Source organism: Oncorhynchus kisutch, linkage group LG22, assembly GCF_002021735.2.
Source record: "Oncorhynchus kisutch isolate 150728-3 linkage group LG22, Okis_V2, whole genome shotgun sequence".
Classification (NCBI taxonomy): Eukaryota; Metazoa; Chordata; class Actinopteri; order Salmoniformes; family Salmonidae; genus Oncorhynchus; species Oncorhynchus kisutch.
Window position 1 is genome coordinate 31,898,510 of NC_034195.2, and position 17,590 is coordinate 31,916,099.

Genomic DNA, 17,590 nt, shown 5'->3' on the forward strand with positions numbered 1-17,590 from the left:
AACGCTGGCTGCGCTGAACAGACAGGAGACTCCGACAGCGCAGGAGAGGAGGAAAACGCTGGCTGCGCTGAACAGGCGGGAGACTCCGACAGCGCAGGAGGGAAGGAAGGCTCTGGCTGTGCTGAACAGACGGGAGACTCCGACAGAGCAGGAGAGGCGAGGCGCACTGTAGGCCTGATGCGTGGTGCGGGCACTGGTGATACTGGAGCGAGGACACGCACAGGAAGCCTGGTGCGGGGAGCTGCTACCGGAGGACTGGTGTGTGGATGTGGCACAGGATGTGCAAGGCTAGGGATGTGCACAGGAGGCCTGGTGCGTGAGGCTGGCACCAACTTCACCAGCCGACTAACACGCACCTCAGGACGAGTATGGAGCGCTAACTCAGGTGCCATCATATCCCCGACACGATCCGTCGGACGAATATCATATCTATAGCACCAAGCTAGCAACTCCCTCATTACTCTCCACTCCACTTTCCCCATTAACTCCTTCACAGTCTCTGCTTCGCTCACCTCTAACACCGGCTCTGGTTCTGGTCTCCTCCTTGGCTCCTCACGATACACAAGGAGAGTTGGCTCAGGTTCATCTCCTGACTCAGCCACTCTCCCTCTGAGCCCCCCCCCCCCCCAATACATTTTTGGGGCTGCTTTTCGGGCTTCGCTCTGCGCCGTCGTGTCTTTCTTTTCTCCAACTCCATTCGCCTATAGCCCTCTTCACACTGCTCCAGCGAATCCCATGCGGGCTCAGGCATTCTCTCTGGGTCGGCCGCCCACCTGTCGATTTCTTCCCACGTCGTATACTCCATTCGCTTTTCCTGCGGTCGCTGCCTGTTTCCACGCTGCTCGGTCCGTGTGTGGTGGGTGATTCTGTAACGGCGTTCTTCGTTCGTTGAAAGAGAGTCGGACCGAAATGCAGCGTGGTGGTTACTCATGTTTTTAATGAAAAAAGTGACGGTACATGAAATAACAAATAAATACAAAAACAACAAACGGAAAGTGAAACTTATTACAGCCTATCTGGTGAACACTACACAGAGACAGGAACAATCACCCACGAAAGACAAAGCGAAACTCAGGCTGCCTAAATACGGTTCCCAATCAGAGGCAATGAGAAGCACCTGACCCTGATCGAGAACCGCCTCAGGCAGCCAAGCCTACACTCGACACACCCCTAATCAACCACAATCCCAATGCCTACAAAACCCAATACGAATACAACACGTAAACCCCTGTCACACCCTGGCCTGACCAAATATATAACGAAAACACAAAACACTAAGACCAAGGCGTGACAAAATGTGTCCGGATGTGTTTCCATGATGTTTTAGAAGAAGCCTGAAAGCCTCTATCCCAAATGAAAAGGAGATAGTGGTATCATATAAGAGTTACAGGCCAAGAGGCTATGCAATCCCCCAAATAATCTGTACTGTGTTTGCGTACATAAACCGTGTGTGTGTGCTCTCTCCACACCCCAGCGAGCACCCTAACAAACTTTTCCCTTGCTGTAACTTTTAATTACAGGCCCAAAAACGTGACTGATTCTCTGCCGCCTCATTTGTCACTCAGCATGAATAAGTTAGTTAGCGAGACGCTTATTGTTTTCTTCTCACACAATCTTGTCATGAAAATGTCATTAGCATATCTGCCAAGATTGAAGGAATGCTTGGATGCTACTTTACTACTGAACAAAAATATGAACGCAACATGTAAAGTGTTGGCCCATATTTCTTGAGCTGAAATAAAATATCCCAGACATTTTCCATACGTATATTAAGCTTATTTCTTTAACTTTGTGTAGACATTTTTTTACATTCCTGTTAGTGAGCATTTCTCCTTTTGACAAGATAATCCATCAACCTGACAGGTGTTGCATATCAATAATGTAACAATGTGCGCTGAGAGTCGGGAAGCAAGTTCAGGGATTGAGTGTTAATAAATAAATGCAAAACAAGAAACATGAACAATGCACAGACAACACTAAAGCAGAAACAATAACGCTTGGGGAAGGAACCAAAGGGAGTGACATATATACATATATAGGGAAGGTAATCAGGGAGGTGATGGAGTCCAGGTGAGTGATGACACGCAGGTGCGCGTAATGATGGTGACAGGTGTGCACCATAACCAGCAGCCTGGTGACCTAGAGGCCGGAGAGGGAGCACACGTGACAGTCCCCCCTCCCAATGCGTGGCTCCAGCCGCTGGACGCTGATCAAAAGACGATCCCGGGGATCAGGAGCGTACCGGTCACCTCTGCAGAGGTGCAGGAAACCTGTCAATCCGGCTGAGACGCAGTAGCATGGCGACCAAGAGCGCCGGAGAGAGAGCATACCTGACAGTAGCCCCACCCCGGCGCATTCGGCTCCATCCGCAGGACGCCAACCCAAGGGATAATTCCGGGGATCAGGAGCGGACCGGTCACCCCTGCCAATGCGCGGGAACCTGTTGCCGTCTGGGACGCGGGAACCTGACAGACAGCTGAGGCAGGGGAGCCTGGCGATCTGGCTGAGGCATGACAGCCTGTAGCGGTTCCCAGGCCTGACGTCATTCCACCTGGAAAAAAAACACACAAAAACACTCCGATGCTTCACTTAGGTGAGGCGTTATTCTCTAACGATGTGCGCTGAGAGTCAGGAAGCAAGTTCAGGGAGTGAGTGTTTTAATAAATAAATGCGAAACAAGAAACGCAAACAACACACAGACTAAACACTGGAACAGAAACAATAATGGCTGGGGAAGGAACCAAAGGGAGTGACATATATAGAGATGGTAATCAGGGAGGCGATGGAGTCCAGGTGAGTGATGACGCACAGGTGCCCATAACGATGGTGACATGTGTGCGCCATAACGAGCAGCCTGGTGACCTAGAGGCCGGAGAGAGAGCACACATGACAAATAAGCTGATTAAAGAGCATGACCATTACACAGGTGCACCTTGTGCTGGGGACAATAAAAGGCAGCTCTAAAATGTGCAGTTTTGTCACACAACACAATGCCACAGATGTCTCAAGTTTTGAGGGAGCGTGCAATTGGAATGCTGACTGCAGGAATGTCCACCAGAGCTGTTGCCAGAGAATGTAATGTTCATTTCTCTACCATAAGTTGCCTCCAAAGTCTTTAGAGAATTTGGCAGTATGTCCATCCGGCCTAACAACCGCAGACCATGTGTAACCATGCCAGCCCAGGACTTCCACAGCCGGCTTCTTCACCTGCGGGACCATCTGAGACCAGCCACCCAGACAGCTTATGAAACTGAGTATTTCTGTCTGTAATAAATCCCTTTTGTGGGGAAAAACTCATTATGATTGGCTCCCAAGTGGGTGGAGCTATGCCCTCCCAGGCCCACCCATGGCTGTGCCCCATTTTACATGTGCCCCAGTTTACATACACTTAGGTTGGAGTCATAAAAACACGTTTTTCAGCCACTCCATACATTTCTTGTAAACAAACTATAGTTTTGGCAAGTTGGTTAGGACATCTGCTTTGTGCATGACACAAGTAATTTTTCCAACAATTGTTTACAGACAGATTATTTCACTTATAATTGACTGTATCACAATTCCAGTGGGTCAGAAGTTTACATACACTAAATTGACTGTGCCTTTAAGCAGCTTGGAAAATTCCAGGAAATGATGTCATGGCTTTAGAAGCTTCTGATAGGCTAATTGACACCATTTGAGTCAATTGGAGGTGTACCTGTGGATGTATGTCAAGGCCTACCTTCAAACTCAGTGCCTCTTTGCTTGACATCATGGAAAAATATAAATAAATCAGCCAAGACCCCAGGAAACAATTGTAGACATCCACACGTCTGGTTCATCCTTGGGAGCAATTTTCAAACCCCTGAAGGTACCACGTTCATCTGTACAAACAATAGTACGCAAGTATAAACAGATGACCTGGCCTCCACAATCACCCAACCTTAACCCAATTGAGATGGTTTGGGATGAGTTGGAACAGCAGAGTGAGGAACTCCTTCAAGGCTGTTGGAAAAGCATTCCAGGTAAAGCTGGTTGAGAGAATGCAAAGCTGTCATCAAGGCAAAGGGTGGCTACTTTGAAGGATATAAAATATATTTAGATGGGTTTAACCCTTTTTTGGATACTACATGATTCCACATGTGTTATTTCATTGTTTTGATGTCTTCACTATTATTATACGATGTAGAAAATAGTAAAAAAAATTAAGAAACACCCTTGAATGAGTAGGTGTGTCCAAACTTGACTGGTACTGTATATCTTACATTTCATATGTTATGTATTAATTTATGGTTGTCCATCATCCATTTCTTATGATATGTTAAGAATTCGCAAAATGTACAATAAATTACGAATCTGAAAAATGTATTATATCTTACGAATTTGAAAAGCGTATGTTCCAAATTGCAACTAGGTGGCTAGGTGTTAATGCTAACGTTAGCAAGCTGGCTAACATTAGCTAGGCTAGGGGTTAGGGATTAGGATTAAGGTTAAGGTTAACCGAAGGATTAGCTGTGGAGTGCCATTGTTGTCATTTTGACTGTCACAATGTTTATTTTCCGCTATGCTCGGTTGCTCTGGTGACAACACAACCCTTCAGGATGTGCTGTGGTTTTCAAGTCTATAAACTCTTTCCAACAGTATTTTTGTGACTATTCTATTGATTCCAATATGCTGGTAGAGCTAAATCAAGTTTCTTAGCTGTCAGAAATGTATTTTATTTTGAGCCAGGAGAGGTACTCATACTAAATGTATTTCTCACCTTTAGTCATCTCTAGTCTGGCAGCCAGAGCTGTTAATTGGTGTATATGTCATCTGTCTTGACTGTGGGTTGTCTAGGGAGAAACAGACAGGATATCCTCTCTTCTCTCTACAGCATCACCTCTTCTCATTTCTTCCCTGGTCGGGAGAGGGCTACAGTACTACAGTAAGAGCAAAATAGTCCTAACAAAATAAAATCATAACCTTAGTGTAACAACAGTTTTAGTAAGTAATACTGAAGTCGTGCACAATTATCAGTTTATATTTAGGTTTATGTCGCCCATTCATTGTCAGTTAGAGATACAGTAGGACCCAAAACATAATCAGTGCTCTAACTCTCCCTTGCGCTGGTCTGGAGCAATGAAGTGATGACGCAGGGTACCGTACTAAACCACAGATTTCCTCTAAGTACCACAGCATAATCACAAAACTTTTAGTGGAGCAACCACTGTATTTCCTCCATCACCTCTCTCTGTCATGCCCTGTGTAAAAAAAAAGCTGGGGTTAGGCCTTGTTCCATATAAGTCCACTGAGATAAGCTCATCCAAATGTCTGTTTTATAATGTCCACAGCATGGCTCACTCATAAGAGGCTTTCAAATCAAATCAAATGTATTTATATAGCCCTTCGTACACCAGCTGATATCTCAAAGTGCTGTACAGAAACCCAGCCTAAAACCCCAAACAGCAAGCAATGTTGAAGCATGTTGGCTAGGAAAAACTCCCTAGAAAGGCCAAAACCTAGGAAGAAACCTAGAAAGGAACCAAGCTATGAGGGGTGGCCAGTCCACTTCTGGCTGTGCCGGTCGAGACTATAACAGAACATGGCCAAGATGTTCAAATGTTCATAAATGACCAGCATGGTCAAATAATAGGTCTGGGACAGGTAGCACGTCCGGTGAACAGGTCAGGATTCCATAGCCGCAGGCAGAACAGTTAAAACTGGAGCAGCAGCACGGCCAGGTGGACTGGGGACAGAAAGGAGTCATCATGCCAGGTAGTCCTGAGGCATGGTCCTACAGCTCACATAAACTACTGCAGCATAACTACTGGAGGCTGAGACCAGAGGGGTCAGGAGACACTGTGGCCCCATCCGATGATACCCCCGGACAGGGCCAAACAGGAAGGGTATAACCCCACCCACTTTGCCAAAGCACAGCCCCCACACCACTAGAGGGATATATTCAACCACCAACTTAACATCCTGAGACAAGGCCGAGTATAGCCCACAAAGATCTGCGCCACGGCACAACCCAAGGGGGGGCGCAAACCCAGACAGGAAGATCACATCAGTGACTCAACCCACTCAAGTGATGCACCCCTCCTAGGGACGGCATGAAAGAGCACCAGTAAGCCAGTGACTGGGATCCGGCCAGGCAGAGACAGCAAGGGCAGTTCGTTGCTCCAGAGCCTTTCCATTCACCTTCACACTCCTGAGCCAGACTACACTCAATCATATGACCCACTAAAGAGATGAGTCTTCAGTAAAGAATTAAAGGTTGAGACCGAGTTTGCGTTTTTCACATGGGTAGGCAGACCATTTCATAAAAATGGAGCTCTATAGGAGAAAGCCTTGCCTCCAGCTGTTTGCTTAGAAATTCTAGGGACAATTAGGAGGCCTGCGTCTTGTGACCGTAGCATACGTGTAGTAGGTATGTAAGGCAGGACCAAATCAGAGAGATAGGTAGGAGCAAGCCCATGTAATGCTTTTTCGGTTAGCAGTAAAACCTTTAAATCAGCCCTTGCCTTGACAGGAAGCCAGTGTAGAGAGGCTAGCACTGGAGTAATATGATTAAAAAAAAATTGGTTCTAGTCAGGATTCTAGCAGCCGTATTTAGCACTAACTGAAGTTTATTTAGTGCTTTATCCAGGTAGCCGGAAAGTAGAGCATTGCAGTAGTCTAACCTAGAAGTAACAAAAGTATGGATTCATTTCGTCAAAAGAGAGATCAGGGTCCAGAGTAATGCCGAGGTCCTTCACAGTTTTATTTGAGACGACTGTACAACCATTAAGATGAATTGTCAGATTCAACAGAAGATCTCTTTGTTTCTTGGGACCTAGAACAAGCATCTATGTTTTGTCTGAGTTTAAAAGTAGAACGTTTTCAGCCATCCACTTCCTTATGTCTGGAACACAGGCTTCAAGCGAGGGCAATTTTGGGACTTCACCATGTTTCATTGAAATGTACAGCTGTGTGTCATCCACATAGCAGTGAAAGTTAACATTATGTTTTCGAATGACATCCCCAAGAGGTAAAATATATAGTGAAGACAATAGTGGTCCTAAAACGGAACCTTGAGGAACACCGAAATTTACAGTTGATTTGTCAGAGGACAAACCATCCACAGAGACAAAATGACATCTTTCCGACAGATAAGATCTAAACCAGGCCAGAACTTGTCCGTGTAGACCAATTTGGGTTTCCAATCTCTCCAAAAGAATGTGGTGATCGATGGTATCAAAAGCAGCACTAAGGTCTAGGAGCACGAGGACAGATGCAGAGCCTCGGTCTGATGCCATTAAAAGGTAATTTACCACCTTCACAAGTGCAGTCTCAGTGCTATGATGGGGTCTAAAACTAGACTGAAGCATTTCGTATACATTGTTTGTCTTCAGGAAAGCAGTGAGTTGCTGCGCAACAGCCTTTCCTAACCTTTTTGAGAGGAATGGAAGATTCGATATAGGCCGATAGTTTTTTATATTTTCTGGGTCAAGGTTTGGCTTTTTCAAGAGAGGCTTTATTACTGCCACTTTTAGTGAGTTTGGTACACATCTGGTGGATAGAGAGCCGTTTATTATGTTCAACATAGGAGGGCCAAGCACAGGAAGCAGCGCTTTCAGTAGTTTAGTTGGAATAGGGTCCAGTATGCAGCTTGAAGGTTTAGAGGCCATGATTATTTTCATCAGTGTGTCAAGAGATATAGTACTAAAACACCTGAGTGTCTCTCTTGATCCTGGGTCCTGGCAGAGTTGTGTAGACTCAGGACAACTGAGCTTTGAAGGAATACGCAGATTTAAAGAGGAGTCCGTAATTTGCTTTCTAATAATCATGATCTTTTCCTCAAAGAAGTTCATGAATTTATTACTGCTGAAGTGAAAGCCATCCTCACTTGGGGAATGCTGCTTTTTAGTTAGCTTTGCGACAGCATCAAAAATACATTTCGGATTGTTCTTATTTTCCTCAATTAAGTTGGAAAAATAGGATGATCAAGCAGCAGTAAGGTCTCTTCGATACTGCACGGTACTGTCTTTCCCAGCTTGTCGGAAGACTTCCAGTTTGGTGTGGCGCCATTTCCGTTCCAATTTTCTGGAAGCTTGCTCCAGAGCTCGGGTATTTTCTGTATACCAGGGAGCTAGTTTCTTCTGAGAAATGTTTTTAGTTTTTAGGGGTGCAACTGCATCTAGGGTATTGCGCAAGGTTAAATTGAGTTCCTCAGTTAGGTGGTTAACTGATTTTTGTCCTCTGACGTCCTTGGGTAGGCAGAGGGAGTCTGAAAGGGCATCAAGGAATCTTTGTGTTGTCTGTGAATTTATAGCACGACTTTTGATGCTCCTTGTTTGGGGTCTGAGCAGATTATTAGTTGCAATTGCAAACGTAATAAAATGGTGGTCCGATAGTCCAGGATTATGAGGAAAAACATTAAGATCCACAGCATTTATTCCATGGGACAAAACTAGGTCCAGAGTATGACTGTGACAGTGAGTAGGTCCAGAGACATGTTGGACAAAACCCACTGAGTCGATGATGGCTCCGAAAGCCTTTGAGTGGGTCTGTGGACGTTTCCATGTGAATATTAAAGTCACCAAAAAATTAGAATATTATCTGCTATGACTTCAAGGTCCGATAGGAATTCAGGGAACTCAATGAGGAATGCTGTATATGGCCCAGGAGGCCTGTAAACAGTAGCTATAAAAAGTGATTGAGTAGGCTGCATAGATATCATGACTAGAAGCTCAAAAGATGAACATGTCTTTTTTTTTGTAAATATAAATTTGCTATCGTAAATGTTAGCAACACCTTCGCCTTTGCGGGATGCACGGGGGATATGGTCACTAGTGTAACCAGGAGGTGAGGCCTCATTTAACACAGTAAATTCATCAGGCTTAAGCCATGTTTCAGTCAGGCCAATCACATCAAGATTATGATCAGTGATTAGTTAATTGACTATAATTGCCTTTGAAGTAAGGGATCTAACATTAATAAGTAGCCCTATTTTGAGATGTGAGGTATCACGATCTCTTTCAATAGTGACAGGAATGGAGGAGGACTTTTGGACAGTTTCTTGGTATCGTTGCGTATAATCTCTCTCAATCGATACACAATACCCTATAATGACAAAGCAAAAACAGGTTTTTAGAAATGTTTGCAATGTATTAAAAATAGAACACTGAAATATCACATTTGCATAAGAATTCAGATCCTTTACTCAGTATTTTGTTGAAGCAGGCTTGGCAGCGATTAAAGCCTCGAGTCTTCGTGGGTATGACACTACAAGCTTGGCACGCCTCTATTTGGGGAGTTCCTCCCATTTTTCTCTGCAGATCCTCTCAAGCTCTGTCAGGTTGGATGGGGAGCGTCGCTGACTGGGCCACTCAAGGGCATTCAGAGACATTCAGAGCCACTCCTGCGTTGTCTTGGCTGTGTGCTTAGGGTGGTTGTCCTGTTAAAAGGTGAACCTTTGCCTCAGTCTGAGGTCCTGAGCACTCTAGAGCAGGTTTTCATCAAGGATCTCTCTGTACTTTGCTCCGTTCATCTTTCCCTCGATCCTGATTAGTCTCCCGGTCCCTGCCGCTGAAAAACATCCCCACAGCATGATGCTGCCACCACTCATGTCTTGGTTTTACCTCATGGCTTGGTTATACCTCATGGATTGGTTTTTGCTATGACATGCACTGTCAACTGTGGGACCTTATATAGACAGGTGTTTGCCTTTCCAAATCATGTCCAATCAATTGAATTTACCACAGGTGGACTCCAATCTAGTTGTAGAAACATCTCAAGGATGATCAATGGAAACAGGATGCACCTGAGCTCAATTTAGAGTCTCATAGCAAAGGGTCTGAATACTAATGTAAATATGGTATTTATGTTTTTATTTTTAATAAATGTGCAAGAAAAAAATGGTGTTCTCTTTTTATTATGGGGTACTGTGTGTAGGTTGATGAGGATTTTTAAAAAATGTAATCCATTTTTTTTTAAAGGCTGTAACTTTCAGAATGTACTGTATCTTTCAGGTCCCTCAGTCGAGCAATGAATTTCAAACACAGATTCTACCACAAAGACCAGGGAGGTTTTCCAATGCCTTGCAAAGAACGCCACCTATTGGTAGTTATGGAGTTTAATTGCTGTGATAGGAGAAAACTGAGGATGGCTCAGCAACATTGTACTTACTGCACAATACTAACCTACTTGTAAATAGAGGGACAGAAAAATGTACAGAAAAAAAATATTCCAAAGCATGCATCCTGTTTGCAATACGGCACTAAAGTAAAAATGCAAAAAAATATGTCCTTAATACAAAGCGTTATGTTTGGGGCAAACACATCACTGAGTACCACTCTTCATATTTTCAAGCATGGTGGTGACTGCATCATGTTATGGGTATGCTTGTCATCGGCAACAACTATGGAGTTTTCTTTAGGATAACATAAATAAAATAGAGCTTAGCACAGGCAAAATCCTAGAGGAAAACTTGGTTGTCTACTTTTCAACAGACAGAGTAGACAAATTCACCTTTCAGCAGGACAATAACCTAAAACACAAGGCCAAATATACACTGGAGTTGCTTACCATGACAACGTTGAATGTTCCTGAGTGGCCTAGTTACAGTACTGACTTAAATCGGCTTGAAAATGGATGGCAAGACCTGAAAATGGCTGTCTAGCAATGATCAACAACCAACTTGACAGACCTTGAAGTATTTTTTATAGCATAATGTGCAAATATTGTACAATCCAGGTTTTCAAAGCTCTTAGAGACTTACCCAGAAAGACTCACAGCTGTAATCGCTTCTAAAGATTCTAACATGTATTGACTCTGGGGGATGAATTTTTGTTTCATCAAGATACATTAGTGTTTTATTTTTCATTCCTTTTTTACAAATGTTAGAATTTTTCTTCCACTTTGACATTAGAGCAGTGTGTGTAGATCGTGGACCAAAACATTGTAATCCATTTTATTCCCACTTTGTAACACAACAAAATGTGGGAAAAGTAAAGGGGTGTCAATTCTTTCTGAAGGTACTGTTTGTCCTCTTCTGTTCTCTACTGTCATTTCACTGACTAATCGCTGCTGTAGGTGAAGAAAGTGCTGAGTAAGGAGTAACTATCTGTCTCTTTTTCATTCACCTCCCACTCTTTTTCTCTCTCAGGGGACCGGGCCTCTGTCTTTCTTTTTTTCCATGCATATTCATACTTGTTATCATGTTATCATATGCTTTCTTCTCTACCCCCCCCCCCTCTCTTTCTCTCTCTCTCTATTCTGTCCTATCAGGCTGACCCTGCACTGCAGTTCATAGAGGAAGAAAGGGAGGAGGGAGATATTCTTTAGGGAGAGAGGGAAGGCAAAAGGGGTGGCTGGAGGGAGGGGGAGACAAGGGAGGAGGGAGATATTCTTTAGGGAGAGAGGGAAGGCAAAAGGGGTGGCTGGAGGGAGGGGGAGACAAGGGAGAAAAGAGGATAATGGAAGAGGAGGCACATAGGGTTAGCAGATGGGGAGAAGAGGAAGAGAGGGTAAGGATGGAGAGGAGCGAGAGAGGAGTGTTAGCTGCACAAGACAGTTGACAGAGAAGGCAGACTTTACTGGATATGAAGAAGGGAGGAAGCAGAAAGGAGAGAGGGAAAAGCTATTTGGATGAAAAAGAAACTGTAAGAGAAGAAAGGGCGCTGAAGGTCTGTCCAGCCTCAGTGTAGACAACAATGGTACTGAGAATGCTATGGTGTTTCACACCAGACAGTGGGGAGCATCTTGACTCTACTTATCGGTTTGTCCGATAAGGGACAGGATTTTGCCCCAGCTCTAGGGAGGATCCTCAAGACCTTGAGTAGCTGAATCAGGTCTTAGAATACTCCTTGCTCCAGCCAAACGATACGCTCATGGATGTTAGTTTCTTCTCCGCAATGAGCCTGGACCTCCCCGACAATTCTAAAACGCAAACACATTCGAACCATTCTGATTGGTCCCAAAAAACGATGGGTTGGGCCAGAGCCAAAACACACGTGGGTGAAGAAGCGTTTTGAAAGAACATCATTGGCTTTGATACTCTGTTTAGAGATGACTTTGTTTGACAAAAACGGTCAACTGGACCGTTAATAGGGCCTTAATTGAAGAATAGGTTAGGTTGTAAAGTTTTCAGGGTAAGATTCTATAGCAGAGCCTTATCACAGCAATCAGCATCATTGGTAAGTTTGTGTTGAAAACAACCCCAGCAACATCCATTGCGGCCTCATTTCTCTTAATCTCTTCCTCTCTCTCTCTCTCTCTCTCTCTCTCTCTCTCTCTCTCTCTCTCTCGGTTCTCTCTCTCGGTTCTCTCTCTCTCTCTCGGTTCTCTCTCTCTCTCTCGGTTCTCTGGTTGCCTATCTTCCGTCAATGTTTTCTCTCCCTGTGTCCCGTAAAATAAAGTCAACTCCAGTCTTTCTCCAAGGTAAGAGGGAGTTGGTTTCAAAGCTGTATTTGATGTCAGTTTTGTAGGGTTTGGAGAAAAACAAATTATTTTCTCTGAGCAAGCAAATGGCAGAAGAGGAGTCCCTGAAGAGGGAATGACAGTGTTTGTGATAAGAACTGTGTGTGTGTGTGCGTGCGTTTAATTGTGCAGTGAAAGACAGAGTAGAGACAGTGGGAGGATGGTGATGCTGCTGCTATGTGGTTTTGATACTGGTGTCTTATAGTTGAGGTGTTGGTGATGTTATCACTGTACACACAGAGCTGTGCTGGCTTTGTTCTATGTTTGTGTATTGACATGGGGCTGTACTTGTGGTGTACTGATGGGAGGTAACATATGTTCTGTGGTTGTGGTGTACTGATGGGAGGTAACATATGTTCTGTGGTTGTGGTGTACTGATGGGAGGTAACAGATGTTCTGTGGTTGTGGTGTACTGATGGGAGGTAACAGATGTTCTGTGGTTGTGGTGTACTGATGGGAGGTAACAGATGTTCTGTGGTTGTGGTGTACTGATGGGAGGTAACAGATGTACTGTGGTTGTGGTGTACTGATGGGAGGTAACAGATGTACTGTGGTTGTGGTGTACTGATGGGAGGTAACAGATGTTCTGTGGTTGTGGTGTACTAATGGGAGGTAACAGATGTTCTGTGGTTGTGGTGTACTGATGGGAGGTAACAGATGTTCTGTGGTTGTGGTGTACTGATGGGAGGTAACAGATGTTCTGTGGTTGTGGTGTACTGATGGGAGGTAACAGATGTTCTGTGGTTGTGGTGTACTGATGGGAGGTAACAGATGTTCTGTGGTTGTGGTGTACTGATGGGAGGTAACAGATGTACTGTGGTTGTGGTGTACTGATGGGAGGTAACAGATGTACTGTGGTTGGATGCTTGTGTATTGATGTTGCAGTCATGCATTGGATTGATTTATTGCTGGTGGGGTGTATCCACCTCCTGAAAACAGTTTTTGCTCTCTCTCTCCCTCTCTTCTCTCCGGTCTCTCCCTTCTCTCTGAATTCTTTCAGTGTTTTCTGTATAGCTCAGCGCTCCTAAATGTGGTATGTGGGTATGTGGTAAATGTGGTTATATACAGTATATAACATGTATGGTTTTAACGTTATAGTATGATTAGGAATAAACTCTATACAGTGTGCATGAATAGATGGACTGCTGATCAGATGGTCACTGATGATCATATCCTGAATACTGTATGGCATAGTTGGCTTCAGTCCTGTTCCTGAGCCAGACACTTAACCTCAATACCTCCAGGTAACATTGAGAGCATGCATCATGATGTATCATTTAAATGTTAAGATATGCTAGGGGCCTGAGATGGGAGAGCCTATGCCAGTGTTTAATCTGACTTCCTGAGTCTAGTGCTGCAAGCTCTTATCGGGTCAAGGGTTTCTAGCACCACCCTTTTGAGAATTCTCTGGCAGGAAATCATTTATCAATGATTTGATAACTGTGTGAATGATTTAGTTCATTATATAGGTATATGCATGATCTCTCTCTCCCTCTATCTCTCTCTGTACTGCAGTCTGTAAGGTGGTGTGAGGGTTGCACTGGGATTGTGTGTGTGTTTTCATTTGTTTAGGTATTCACACACTGCATTATTAACCTCTCCTAACTCATAACTGTCCCCTGCTCTCTCCTCTCTCCCTTCAGAAATGTATGAAGTTCGACGTGGACGCTCCTATCTGGTTATCTAAGCAGCATATCCTGTGTACTCTGAACCAGAGCCTGAAGGACGTGCTGAACTACGGCCTCTTCCAGCCAGCTCACAATGGAAAGGCTGGCAAGTTCCTGGATGAGGAGAGGCAGCTGAAGGAATACCCACTGCCTTCTGCTACCCCTGTACCATACCTGGAGGTAGGCCTGCCCCCTCTCTCATTAACATGTTTCTATGTGTGTGTTAAGGTCTATTTAATATGTGTTGTATGTGGATGTTTGTTTCTGTGTGTGTGAGTGTGTGTTCTCTGTCCTGTTGCTGTCATGGTGTTTTTTGTTGTTGTTCTAGTTTATTGGGTTCATCAGCTTTAATATTGCAGATAGATTGTGGCTTCCATCAATGAAATTGTCTGCATAATTTCCAATCCCCCATATATTGTTTAGTTTCCCCAAACCCTACCACCCCTCCCCCTAATTGGAGTAAACTAATGGACAACAACACTTAGGCTTCTACTTCTAGCTTACACATACTGTATACATTTACGGACATAATATCATTTACAATATTTATCTTTTGTTTGTTTTTAGTCCCATCCTTCAGCTACCCTCAACCCCTTTCACATATCTCTGAAGACCATTCAGTTTCATTCTATTTGCCATTTTCAACTGTGCTGTGAAGTTTCACAAAAGTTCTGAAACTTTCCATTCTCATAGGTTCAACAGATTGTAAATTAAAGATAAACATTTTTTTCTCAGCGTATTACTATATCATTGATCAATTGACTATGACTTTTCAAATCATCCAGCAGTGCTATTTGCAGAGTTAGCTGCAGGTAAATGTTACAATTCTTCAGCCCTTCTTGAACCTGTGACCAAAAACAAGCTACATATGGACAGTGCCAAAACAAATGATCAAGTGATTCTGTCTCTTTGCAGTAAAATCTATAGAGATGGGATGGTTGTATCCCCATATAAATAACATTCTGTTGGTTGCAATAATTTTGTATAATAATTTAAATTGAAAAAGTTTTGAATCCGGCGTCGTTATGTTTATCAGTTGTTACCATGTGCCATGGATTCGGTACACCGAAAATCTCTTCCCAATTATTCTAGATGGGACAGCTGTCAATTTGTTGGTCCTTAAATGAAACTGGTATACTTTTTTATTCAGCACAATTTTCTTTAACCAATTATGGTATTTAATGCAGGGCCGACAGACAAGTTGCTTACTTTCTCCCCCTTCCACTTACCTCTTCCATTTTTGTGGTAATGCTGCAATTCGTTGGTTGTAATTTTGAGTAGAGCTGACATTTCCATATATTTTGGATCGCTACATGTGTGACATAACTCCACCAGTCTTATTTATGATATAATTTACAAAGATTATACATCTTTTTATTTATTTATTTATGCATAATGTTTTTTTTAAATCAATTTGTATATTTGAGTTTAACCATAATATTTGTTTTCTGGTGTATTAAACTGAAGTTGAAACCAAATTTCTATGGATTGTTTTTTAAATAACGATATTTTGAAGATGATTTAATTTTCAAATATCCGTAAGTGAGAGGTTGTAATCTGAATAAAGATAAAAAGGCCATTCTTGAACGTGAGGTGAGACATTCTTACTAATCTGCTAGAAATCCAGTTCAGATTTAAGTATAACTGAGGTCTAATGCTTTAATACTTAATAATTTCTGCCCTCTGAATTAATATTCATTATATAAATAGGCCTATTTAATTGTATCTGGCTTACTGTTCCAGATAAAATGGATTATTTCTTGCTAATATAATTTTAAAAAACAAGTCGGTAGGTAAGGCCATAAGCAAATAGGTAAACTGGGATGTGACTAAAGAGTTAATCAGGGTGATTTTTTCACAAATAGATATTTTCCTTTCCATGGTAGCAAGATCTTATCCATTTTTGCAAATGTTTTATTAAAATGTATTGTACTGAGCCACTTGAAATATTTGTTTGATCTGATCTAAAATTTGGATGGCCATAATAAATAGATATGCCAATAGTGGACAACCTTGTTTTACTCCCCTTGACAGTTTAATACTTTCTGAGAAGAAGCCATTATTTACTGTTTTACACCTATGGTTACTATACATAACTTTAACCCATTGTATAAAATACAGTGCCTTTGGAAAGTACATAGACCTCTTGACTTTTTTGACATTTTGTTACATAACAGCCTTATTCAAAAATGTATTACATTTTTTTTAAATCCTCAGTAATCTCCACACAATACCCCATAATGACAAAACTAAAACCGTTTTTAGACATTTTAGCAAATGTATTAAAAATATAAATACCATATTTACTTAAGTATTCAGACCTTTTGCTATGAGACTCGAAATTGAGCTCAGGTTCATCCTGTTTCCATTGGTCATCCTTGAGATATTGCTACAACTTGATTGGAGTCCACCTGTGCTAAATTCAATTGATTGGACATGATTTGGAAAGGCACACAACTGTCTATATAAGGTCCCATAGTTGACAGTGCATGTCAGAGCAAAAACAAAGCCATGAGGGCGAAGGAATTGTCCATAGCTCTCCGAGACAGGATCGCGTCGAAGCACAGATCTGGGGAAGGGTACCAAAACATTTCTGCAGCGTTGAAGGTCCCCAATAACACAGTGGCCTCCATCATTCTTAAATGGAAGATGTTTGGAACCACCAAGACTCTTCCTAGAGTCTGTCCGTCCAGCCAAACTGAGCAATCGGGGGAGCCTGCTTGGAGTTTGCCAAAAGGCACCTATAGACTCTCAGACCATGAGAAACAAGATTCTCTTGTCTGATGAAACCAATATTGAACTCTTTGGCCTGAATGCCAAGTGTCACGTCTGGAGGAAACCTGGCACCATCCCTACAGTGAAGCTTGGTGGTGTCAGCATCATGCTGTGGGGATGTTTTTCAGCGGCAGGGACTGGGAGACTAGTCAGGATCGAAGCAAAGATGAACGGAGCAAAGTAAAGAGAGATCCTTGATGAAAACCTGCTCCAGAGTGCTCAGGACCTCAGACTGGGGTGAAGAGAAGGAACCTAAGCACACAGTCAAGACAACGCAGGAGTGGCTTTGGGACAAGTTTCTGAATTTCCTTAGGTGGCCCAGCAAGAGCCTGGACTTGAACCCAATCTAACCTGATAGAGTTTGAAAGGATATGCAGAGAAGAATAGTAAAAACTCCCCAAATAGAGGTGTGCCAAGCTTGTACTGTCATACCCAAGAATACTCCAGGCTGTAATCGTTGCCAAATGTGCTTCAACAAAGTACTGAGTAAAGGGTCTGAATACTTATGCAAATGTGAAATTTCATTTTTTATTTTTTTTAAATAAATTTGCCAAAGTCTGGGGTATTGCGTGTAGATTGAGGTACATATATATTTTAGAATGTCTATAACGTAAAAAATGTGGAAAAAGTCAAGGGGTCTGTACTTTCTGAAGGCACTGTATTCTCCAACATTTAAATATTCCAGGCATTTATATATAAATTCCAGTTGTACTTTGTCAAAAGCCTTT

General features: G+C 42.9%; 1 protein-coding gene across 5 annotated transcripts in view; it reads left to right on the forward strand.

Moving 5' to 3' along the window:
• Positions 1 to 17,590, forward strand: part of LOC109867613 (SH3 and multiple ankyrin repeat domains protein 3) — a 263,943-nt gene that overhangs the window by 36,029 nt on the left and 210,324 nt on the right. For all 5 annotated transcript variants that reach the window (XR_004204842.1, XM_031801754.1, XM_031801755.1 and 2 more), the window contains exon 2: positions 14,064 to 14,267. Coding sequence is in view for 4 of the 5 variants with exons in the window: in XM_031801754.1 (XP_031657614.1) it covers positions 14,064 to 14,267 (204 nt within the window). In the remaining variant the exon portion in view is untranslated. The remainder of the gene's footprint in view (positions 1 to 14,063; positions 14,268 to 17,590) is intronic.